This window comes from Melanotaenia boesemani, chromosome 8 (genome assembly GCF_017639745.1).
Source record: "Melanotaenia boesemani isolate fMelBoe1 chromosome 8, fMelBoe1.pri, whole genome shotgun sequence".
Lineage (NCBI taxonomy): Eukaryota > Metazoa > Chordata > Actinopteri > Atheriniformes > Melanotaeniidae > Melanotaenia > Melanotaenia boesemani.
In genome coordinates, this window is record NC_055689.1 from 21,885,158 (window position 1) to 21,896,782 (window position 11,625).

At 35.6% G+C, this 11,625-nt stretch overlaps 1 protein-coding gene across 1 annotated transcript; it reads left to right on the forward strand.

The window, feature by feature from the left end:
* The first annotated feature begins 22 nt into the window (after positions 1-22).
* On the forward strand, positions 23-2,391 carry ift22 (intraflagellar transport 22 homolog (Chlamydomonas)). The gene is made up of 5 exons (XM_041992618.1): positions 23-319; positions 1,308-1,390; positions 1,527-1,610; positions 1,756-1,958; positions 2,040-2,391. The coding sequence occupies exons 1-5, from the start codon at positions 281-283 to the stop codon at positions 2,186-2,188; spliced, it is 558 nt and encodes a 185-aa protein (XP_041848552.1). The 5' UTR covers positions 23-280; the 3' UTR covers positions 2,189-2,391.
* Positions 2,392-11,625: the final 9,234 nt, after the last annotated feature.

Genomic DNA, 11,625 nt, shown 5'->3' on the forward strand with positions numbered 1-11,625 from the left:
ATTTGACTAGGCTTGTAAACAGCCAATGGACAGAAGACAGTAGAAGAACTGACTGAAACCATAGAAACGATAAGGAAGTTTACTGCTAGGTGGTAAACTGTGCTCTGATTATAGCAATGTACGATGCAAAATTTTCGTCTTTTGTCTGATTTTACTCAAACTTCAAATCCAGCACATTGTTTTAATAAAGAGTAATTTATATTAGTGACAGAGCTTTGCATCGCTAAGCCTCTTCAGTCGAAGTTAGCTGAACAGCTAATGGTTGGCTTCTCGTGTGGAAATGTTCAAAACAAAAATACTCTTTGTTGGACCTAATGAGGTACGTAAACGTTTGTCTAATATTGCAATGTATGAAATGTTTATTAAGTCTAAAGCCTAAGTTTAGCAAAAAATTGTGAGAGTATGTCTCCCAAAACACAAAAGTGATTTGACTAGGTTGCGGAGGCAAGTAATTTTAGGGGCTTGAGGGAATAAGGAATAAGTAATAAACAATTTTTAATTAACTTTTAGCATCACATAATGCAGACTTGTCATGATAAATGAGGAACATAAACGGTATATGTTTTCCCCCTTTTTTGTGAAAAGGTGTACCATATCAAATTAGTACTAATGTTAAGCATTGTGATCCAGTCTCCAAAAGTACATGTAACTGTAAAATGCAACATTATTTAGGGTTAGCAATTTAATCACCCAGTCCTGCTATGATGTTTTGCTATGAAAATCTGTCTTAATCATGAGTAACAAATTTTGCATTTGAAATATTGCATATTCAAAAGTAACAAATGTAGAACATTTTGATCATATGACAACATGTTAGAGTCATTACAGTGAGGGCGAGTAACAGTGATAACTCCATAGCATTCAAATGTCTCAGTAAGTCATACTAGCATAACAGGAATGTGTAGATAACATATTTTATTAGCTAAACCTTTAGTATCATGTTAGGGCAAGTCAGTATAAGCCTCAGGAACAAACAGACTAATTGTACTAAAGATTAATAGTATTTCTTTTATTATTGTTTATTTTTTTAAACAACTGTCTTTAGATTTCTTTATATGTGTGAACTAATGGCTAATGTAAATGCCATTCAGTATTCTGGTTTTTCTATGTAATTGTTGCAGTACTTTAAAGTCAATTTTTAATGCAAATATATCTTTTATCATAAGCTCATCTTTCCTGCATCTGTCAAATAAAGATGGCAAAGTAAACTAAAATGGTACTTGCAGAATCACTGTGGAAAAGACTAATGTAGGAAAATATTGAAATATTGGCATTTCTTTAAAGCAACCTGTGTACGTGTTTTTCAGAGTGGAAAAACCATTCTTGCAAATTTTCTCTCTGACACAACAGAAAATGTGGGTGGAGAGTACAGACCTACTCAAGGAGCCAGGTACGAACAGTTTGTAATGTAATAACATGCTTAGTTTAACATTTCATTGTGACAACTGTTATCTAAATTATTCAAACCATATTTAGTCTCAGTTTTATTAAAAAAATAATAGTCATACAAAAGACACTATCTTCAGGATACTGGAATTTGAATCGCAGCCTGAGGGGAGTGCTGACAAGACGTGTGAGGTTGAACTCTGGGACTGTTCAGGTGATTTCAAGTAAGTTAAAAAAATATTACTCCATTAAAAAAAAGGCTGAAATATTACTTCTTCAATTTTTATAAGAAAAATTATGTTTTAGTTCTTTGCTTCACTTGTATTGTTCTAAAATGGGTTATAATGGAAACATTTTCTCTCCCTACAGATTTGAATCATGCTGGCCTGCACTCATGAAGGACTGCAGCGGTGTGGTGATCATTTTTAATCCTGATGTTCCAAGTCATCTCAAAGAAATTGAGACGTGGCATTCCATGTTCATCTCCTCTCAAAGTTTGCAGGACAAACAGTGTCTGCTCATAGCTCACCACAAACCTGGCAGTGAAGTAGAAAATGGACGGCTGTCTTTAGGTAACATCGTTTCAGGCCTTCCAAACCTGTTATGTGAGGGATTATTTTTCTGACCTAACATATTTACTTTTTTTGATACAGCATCAAATCTGAGCAGACTGCTGCTTATTCACTCCAATCTGGAAGAGGAGCCAGAAGAAGTGCGGCAGGCCTTTTACAGATACTTGGGAAATGTTGTAAACGCAATGTCGGAGAATCGAGAGCAAGAAGAGATGTCTATCATTACATAGCTCTGAAATCTGTAAAATATAAAGCTTAAAAAGCTGAAAATGTACTTTGTCAGCATTGATGGTACATGAAGTTGTGCATGATATATTCCAAACCCAAATATAACACTTTATAATACTTTCCCACAGTTGTTTCTCCTGTTCATTTGTGGTTTATTGCCCTTTATTTTCAAGACTTTTATGAATAAAATTCAACCCAGTGTTTACTTTGCTTCTTGTATATGATTATAAATATGTTTTCATTTTAAAAAATATGTAGTGGTTGTTGGGAATGTAATTATCAAAAGTGCAAAAAGACAAAAAAAATGAAATGTTAAAAACATATCAAATTAAGGACAGCAACAGCATCAGCTGTGGCCACAAAATAATTTGTTAAGGCAGTGGTTCCCAGCCTTACGTCCATGGACCCCCAAAAGGTACCCCGAGGCTTTGATGGTTCAGAGCCAGTGTGATTTAAATTAAGACCATGTCCACATGGAGATGAGTTGAGGTGTATTGAACCCCCCCTCCCCCAAACAAAACAAAACAAAAAACAGACATACCACATTGGAGACAAAATAAAGGCCATATGTTGGCAATTACCTTAACTTTGGTTTTATCAAAGGAAAGGAGTCAGCCAGTGTGCATCATTTATGGTAAGAAGCTAGCTAATGAAAGCATAAAACCAAGCATGGTTTCAAAACACCTTTGTGGTAGTTGTATGAAGGGGGTTGGAAAATAGGTTGGGAAACATTGTCTTCAGGCACCCTACAACAACACAAACAAAAGAACTTTCACTCTAAACTATTGTAGTGAATAAGGTTGATAAATACATATTTTTTAAATCCCTAAATCAAAGACACTAAATATAAAGAGAGAAACTAAATTTATACAAATTTCAACCAAACTGACTCAGTGAAGCAGCTCAACAAGATTCTTGAAATTTATTCTTCCATGTTAAGCTTTTTAAATTTACTGGCACATTTTGGCATTGATTTGTAACATACTGTTGTACCAAATACAATTACTCTGAAGATTTCTAAATTAACAAACTGGTCCTCTAAATGGTGGTGTGCTGACTGCAGTAAGGAAGACTTTGCATGATGTATCTAACATGGTCTCATGAAATGGATAATTATAGTTTCTACAATTGGGTTTTTTTAATGGTTTGAAAGTGAAGTAAAAAGAGGTATAAAAGGCAATTCACAAAACGTGTCAATCATTTGTAAAGTAATACATGTTTGTACATGTAGTTGTTGTGTATTACATGGATGACTGAATCCTTATTCACTCTGACTCACTCTGCAACCCACATAAAGAAAAAAAACTGGCACAACAAAACTGAACAAACAAAAACAGAGGATAAACCTCCAAGACAAACAACTCATCCTACTAGTTATATGGTCTAAGTATGAGATTAATCACTTCTCCTCCAGCAGTATTAATATATTTTTGCTTATCCTATTTGACAAATCCTAGCAGTTTGCAGGATAGAAGGACACATGAGTGTATCTTAGCTGCTGTTGCAGACATGGACAGCCATATATATATATATATATATATATATATATATATATATATATAAATCACTAGATGGTGCTCTTTGTTACAGAACTGCAAGAGATGGGTTAAAGGAAGAACAGAGAATAATTTCTGCTCTAAACTCAGCAGTCTTGTGCTTTCCAGAAGTATTAGTCGAACATTAGCCATATAAATGCTTGGAGAGGTTGTTCCATTTGTTTGTTTAGGATCATATGTAGACTGTCATTATTATTTAAAGCACATTAACTCAACCTGCCTTTCTTTATTCTGCAGGATGAATGTTAAATCTATTTGATTATGTTGAGGGTTTATTGCTGTTAAATTGTGCTGACAGTGTATTATTTTTTTTTCTCTCTGGTCTTGTTCACATCCAGTATTGGACCACATAGGGATAATCCACCTGTAACAGACAGCTATTTCCAATTGGCATAAACTTTTATCTCATATGCCCTGATTAGATTTTGCTTTGTTGTTTTCTGTGAGACTCTGGTCATGCTGCTTGATAAGAGGATTGTTCTGTGTCTCTGGAAACTGGATAACATTATTCAAACAAAAAATGGGAGAGTATAAAAACTAATATGAAATGCAAAGAAAAAAGTATTTTGTGATGCTTTATCTATGTTTCATGAGCTGCACAGTACAATAATATATTCAGTGAGTAGTGCAAAAGTGTATCACACTTTTGCAATAAAGTATCACAAAAGTAAAAAGGCATGCTTTCATTAGTGTAGATGTGGATATATATATTTTTTACAGTGCACCAGAGAACAGTAATTTGCATGAAGATGACCCAGTTTCTCCAAAAATGGACCCTTTCACCTATGTCTAGTTTTCAATGTATGCCTATGCTATAAAGCTGGCCAACATTTCTTTATGCATAGTTTATTGCTTTTGTTTTCTCATACTAGTCTCACCAGTGTCACTACAAAAAGTCACAAAATGTCATTAATGGATTCATGTTCTTGGACATGACTTTCCCCCCTTTTTTTAGTTAATATATATGCTCTTCCCCGAGATATTAATAGTTATGAGATAACATATCCCTATAGAAGGGGCCCACTATATTTGTTAAAGTATTCATTAGTTTATATCCTCCAGCAACACAACTGAGAGGTTCATAACTGTATAAAAGATAGACATGCTGTAGATTTCAGATGAGTTTCAAATTGCAGTCCTCATGGGCACAAAGCACTGACTTTAAATCACCTTTTATGAAGTATAAACTTTTTATTATAAAATATGATGTTTATAAACTATTTCCACAAGTCATTATGGTTTGATAACAAAATTCTGTCTTGATCAGTGTGCTGGAGGTCCTTTTAACAATCACACAGCTAAATACAGTAGATATTGGCCTTGTGTTTTTGTTTGATCAGGTTTAAAGTATCACTCTATGTGAAAGTGCTTAATCTGCAAAGTGCATTCAGTCTGGCATCCAGTAGAGACAGGTTTTTATGGGATCCAGCTTAGCATGACAGATGGAAATATAGCATCCTAGTGCACATGCTAAGTAAGTAAGCCTTATCATACAAAATGATAATTACTATGCATTAGGTCGGTGGTGAAAAAAACTTTTTTATAGCCACCACCACCGCCACCAGGTTACAGCGGGGAATTTCCATGGCGGCGCCTACCTGTTGTTGTACCTGGACGGCGGAGGAGAAGATAGTCACAAGCTGGAGTCCTGGTCCGGCTGAGGAAACAGGGGAATTGGTCTCCTCTATCGAGTAATCTTCTGGCAAAGGCTCAGTCATTGGACCACAAGCTGGATGAACTTTGGCGCAGGATGGCATTTCAATAGGAGTTTAACATCTGTAACGTTTTTGCTTTAACGGAAACTTGGCTTGACCCCTCGATCCCCAACTAGGCCATTGTTCCGTAGGGACTCTCGGTTTATCAGCTGGACCGGACTATACATTCAGAAAAGAGCAAGGGAGGAGGTGTCTGTTTCATGCTGAACAACAAGTGGTGCTCAGAATTATTTCTACGGGCTGTACTCTGGACCTGTATCAAAATGGCAAGACGAACAGATGTAACTTTAACTGAGGTATTTCATTTTGGGCATACTTTGGTAAATGTTTAATTTAGGTAATCCTTTTTTTTGAATGAGTGTTTGTTTTTAATTTTTTTAATTTAATTTTATAACTCATTCCTTTATTTTTTATTTATTTATATTCTATATTATTCATATTATAAATATAATTGTTACGACCCATATCAAGGGTATGACTGGGCGCAACACAAAAGTACGTTTTGTCAGTCACAGTGGTTTTGCAAGAGAGAGGAGAGCTGTTTAGAGGCAATTATCGTTGATTTGTTGAGCTTTAAGGTAAGTGATTTTGCATGCATCCTGCCCAGTATGCGATACGATTAAGCCGGATCAATCACCAATACATGGATGCAAACTGCAGGTGAGATGTGAGCGCCATCTAGTGACCGAAATAGGTTCTTTGAGTTTTACTTGAAGTGGCCGTGGGATTTCTGATATATCAGCTTGGCATAGCATTCCTTTGTGTGAGTTTTTATTAGACACCATATTGAAACCTGGGCATGGGAGAGTCTGTGACAAGTCATAAGAACACAAGACGGTCAATGATGTCTTGTTTTGTGTGACAGGTTTGCTGTGCATCCTGCCTAGTGTGTGATATGTTCAATCGTTTTTAATAAACAGAGACACATTAGAGCTATGAGCGTTATTAGGAAGTGTACGCAACATACAAATAGACTGAATCCAACATCTGCCTTTGTTGTCACTGTGTGAGTTCGCTACATAAACTAAACAGCTAAATATATGTTGCATATTTCGCATAATTAATTGATTCATTGTACATTAAGCTGTTGTTCTTTAAGTAGCATATAGCTGCTTGGCGCAAACCTCCTATGTCCAAAACTGTTATTTTTCAAGAAAAGAATAAAACTGTATGGTTTTTGTAATAATGAACATAATGTCATCAAACTTGGTATTGTGTTTTACATCATATATCTTTGGTTAAATATTTGTAAAACTACAGACAGACATAAAGGGTGACCAATAGTACTGATTTATGGAGGAAAAAAAATATCACGAATTTTGGACATAGGAGGTTTGTGCCCAACAGCAATGATATGCTAAATACTCTATATATACTTTAATAATAATGATTAAAAATGATATAATACTGTATTTCTGTCCATATTTGAGTCTGTATTCTGGCAGTGCATTTGCAACAACTGGCTCATTGAACAAAAGCATCCAATTCTAAAGCAAAGGAAATCAGTGATGAACTGGTGTTGTCTGCTTTTAGTCTTAACTTTTGGATGATCCCGGTTCAATTTCAGTGGCAGATCAAAAAGGGGGCTGGGATAATTATAATAAACGCCGCTTTTTACGTGCATTGTACTATACATTGTACTGTACACACACACACACAAAAAAAACAAAAACAAAAAACAAAACAAACAAACAAAAAAAAACAAAAAAAAAACAAACAAACAAAAAAAATGCAGTTTTTAACGGTGCGATAAAACGGCGCTTTTTACACGTGTTCATTGAACACCTCAAAAAGTGCAATTTAACGACCACCAAGAACATCTATTTTTGCCGTTTACTGAAGCTTTAAAAAACGGCGCATTTTACGCCATTTTAACCACATAAAACTGTGCTTTTAATGCCATTTTAGCCACAAAATGGCGTATTTTACACCGTTTTTATTATAATCGCGGCAATAGAGTGATGAATTATGGCCCTTTTGACTTGCCATACCCTCGTTCTCCTTTTGGAAAATCTGATCATGCCTCAGTTTTGCTGCTGCCTTCCCATAGACAGAAACTGAAGTGTCACAGACCAGTGACGCAGACCATTCAACTGTGGTCCGTCCAGTCGAGTTGCAGCATTCAAGCTCGTACCACCAGGTTTAGGGACAACTTCATACCGCAGGCCATGAGACTTCTAAATGCTGTCAGCGGCAACGCCACCTTTAAATAACAGCATCTTCTTATTGCTTATTATATATTTTACTGTATAACTTATTTCTAATATTCTTGTTTTTTGTGTTTGACTATTTTTATTGTGGATTGCTGTGGTAATTGTTGTGCAATGACAATAAATTCATTCATTCATTCATTCATTCGTTCATTCATTCATTAAACTTTTGATTCTTTGGATGCTATAGTCGGGCCTACAATAATGGGCAACGCTCACTTTTTATATTTATGTTTTCCACAAAGGCCCTGAAACTGATAGGAACTATTTACAGACAAAAAGAGACAAGCTTGATCAGCAAGACAGCTGGCAGCTCACTCTCTGTACTACTGTGTGGGGTTGACATTTACAGTCTTTTTTAAAATAATAAGCAAGGTTAAATACCCAGAGAATTGTGATTATCAGAAAACGTGGTTTGATATGACCTGCAGGATACAAAGTAATGCCATCAATATATGTTCAGAGTCTTATTGGATTGTCCCTGGTGAACAGTTGCAGTGCTCACAGCACTGAGGCCAAACGCGATATTACTTATAAACAATGTTTTAAAAAACACAACTTTAAACATGTCATATTTGTTGTAGTACTGCATATACAGTGCACCAGCCTTAATCCAGAGTAAAGGTTTAGCCAGCAGTGGAGAGGACAAGTGTTAATGTAGACATAATCAAACCACAGGGAACAACATTTCTCTTAGTTAAGATAAGAAATATGTACACTGACTAAGATCTGAGGAGACACTGTGCCAAACACAGCATAGCTTTAAAACTTGTCTCTGTCACAAGTAAAACATGTTAAACACCACACAGTTTGAGTAGCTTTTGGATTTTGAGGTGCGCCTACTGTATTTCATGCTATTTAACAAGGCCATGCACACAAGCCTGTCTGACCTGGAGATTGTAAATGTTTCCTCATGTGTAAACAGCCTTTAGTGAAAAGAGATTAAAAGAAAAAGAAAAACATGATCACTTTCTTATTTAAGCCAGCAGGACTTATTCATTCACTGTAATTATAAGTTATTAACCTGCTAGCTGTCCAATAAAGTTGTTTCAAGATGGCTTGGAGCAATGAGCTGTATTTTTCTTCTCTGTGCTCTAAGCTATTGACTGGATAAGCTTCAGATGCATGTTTTAGGGATTTTCCCTTCTAACTGTCAGACAATGCCTTTGAACTTATTGATATGTTCACTCTGGTTCAATCAGCTTCTGTTTGCCTGCACAGCAGTACATTCTGAGCAAATCTGTTTCAGTTGTATGGCTCTCCTGGTTCATTGCTGATGTCAAGGGATTCGTGTGCCTGTATGCTACCAACAATGTGCAAAATAAACAATGATATTCACTAGGAATGACTTTTATTCAATTTATTTTCAAGTTGCTGGTTTTTATAATGATGAAGAATGAATTTATTCTTGTGTTTTTTGCACATAAAGCTCTATATACTGGAGCAGCTTCACAAAAATAATGTTTTTATAGCCAAAGGCTGGTAGCATCTCAGCAGGTCACTGTCAGGAGTCATTTTGTCTGTGATGCCACCTGTATAACAGTTCATTTCTTCAGCAAATAGTCTTTACTTGTTGATATTTTTTCTCCATATATGAGTCAGGGTAGTAAGGTGACAACGGTTTGTGAGGCTCAGTTTCTTCTCAGAGCCAGCTGCTACTCTCATGCCTCAACCAGCATTGAGCTCTATAGATTTTTGATTATCAAGTTTAGATTTTTATTTAACTGAGTTTACATGAACAACCACTTCCATTATCTCAAAAGAATCCAAGCACAATAACAGAGAAATGTGCCTATCTGTGTAATGCATGCATCTATCTATTCAGATTGGGAGAAGGCTTTATTTCCACTTCATCAATACATGAAGGAGCTCAGTTTTCCTAAACAGCTATTCATGAACTGCATTTTAAACGCTGTAAAACATGTTTTCATACCAATGATGCAGTAAAAGAAAATGGTTATTTCTCAGCCTTTACTGTCTAAGAACTCCTCTGTATTTTTGCCATTTACTAATAAACTGCACGCTTCATGACAACCCAGTCAAGTATGATTTACAGTTTTGTTTATTTTGTCATTGAATAATCTCCTCCTGCGTCATGTGTAATTTCTAGTTTATATCTGCTACAGCTCATGTGTAGAGTAAACCAATGCAGACGTTGAACAATAGTTTAGCTAGCATGGTTTTGATCACGGCTTTTCTTCTTCTTGTGCACAATGACTATTCTCTTTTACATACACCCTAGTAGCTTACGTATTCCATAATCCCACCTCTAACCCAGCATTCACTTGGTTTATCATCACTTTTTAATTTCTTACAGATAGTGCAGTTCCATGTATCCTCACTTATGAATCCATATATTGAAATTTACAGTTTCTTTACAAAGACATTTGTTGAGCAAGATTTGCTAAAAGTGTGACAAAAAAAACTTTAAATTACTTTTAACTGCAGGTTATCATCGACAAAATTAACTTAGGTTTGGTGAAGTTGAAACATACTTTCATGAGTTTTTTCTAAGTTCTGAGCTTCTTTTCTAAATCGTCCAAAGCATTAAAATCCTCATTTTTCATACTTTTTGAATGACTTGCCAGAAAAAAAAAGTAAACATGGATTGACGGGGTGTAATGGTGTGTTTTAGTCATGCAGATGGTATGACACTTAAAAAGTAATTTATTTCTGCCTCAGTGTATGTTTTGAATTTTTGCATTTTTACAAATTTTATTGAAAAGATACTTTTCTTCCAATCTGACTAATCAAATTATTATTCAGTGAGCTTACTTTACACAATATTCTCAAGTTGATGCAGCACTTCCAGACTGCTAAAAGTTAACATGAGTCAGTTTATCTGTGGCTGAGCCTGTGTACTTAACATTTTATAACGTGTAATGGACTTCTACATTAACACTAGCTTTGTCTTTGCCACTATAAACAAATTAATTCCAAAAAAACAAGGTAATGTCAGTTGCACAGTGCATGCATAATCTAGTGATTAAGAAACATTATCTAAATCTTAAACATAATCTTTAAAAATAAACAGTCATCCAAGTATACAGCCACAGGACAAAACCATAATACCCAAATGACTGAGCAGTGAAAACTAACTTTCACACATACACACCATCTCAGCTCAGAGAGAACATTCAGTTTTTCTCTTGGTTTTGTAAACCGTACGCTACCATAGGAACCAATTAAGTGGTCTGAAATGACCTCAGACCATATTTGCTTAAACTCATTACTCATCTTGGGTGACTCATAAAAGGAATTCAAAAACCCTAAAACGAGGCACTCTAATTCAAATGAACTATTTAAAGCTTCTAGATTGGAGATGTAAAGCAGTAAATATCAATGGAAACTGAAATACTGCAGCAAAATAACCTTAATATCATCACAACTTCATGCAGGTTAAAGGGTGATATGTTACAAAGGCCCAAGTGTGCATGAAAATGGGTTATTCTCATTAACAAAGCCACACAATCCTTTATTTTATACGTCAGGGTTTTATAGGACATGCTGAATGTGAAATGGTCTCTGAGATTCACCAGTAAAGTGCCATGCTTGAATTAAAAAGTCTGCTTTAGCCATCAAAGTCTGAGACTTCATGCTACGTTTGGGGTTGAAGCTGTCAAAAACAAGCTGTGCATACTTATGAATGATTTACTGTCATATTGAACACAGATTTCACATAACACACACATATTAACAGACACACACAGCTGTTGCTGTGGTTTCTGTCACATAAGGAAGATGATCTGTAGTCACGCGAACTGGCTTCTCCTTCAGTGTAATGTTACATCTGTGTTTTTACAGATACTTGATGCTGAGAGCCTCACCGGTGGTGCATTAATATTGTGAGAGAAAACGCAGACTCCGGTATGCAGCTGGTACTGAGCTTGTAGGAGTTGTGCTGTGTACCTGTGAAAGTAAGGCTTATGCAAGAGTAAAGTTTGTGCAGATGCAGTTG

Coding starts and splice junctions, on each gene's coding strand:
- ift22 (XM_041992618.1), top strand. CDS start 281: ATGTTCAAAACAAAAATACTCTTTGTTGGACCTAATGAG. Junction 320..1,307: donor TCTTTGTTGGACCTAATGAG/GTACGTAAACGT, acceptor CGTGTTTTTCAG/AGTGGAAAAACCATTCTTGC. Junction 1,391..1,526: donor AGACCTACTCAAGGAGCCAG/GTACGAACAGTT, acceptor CACTATCTTCAG/GATACTGGAATTTGAATCGC.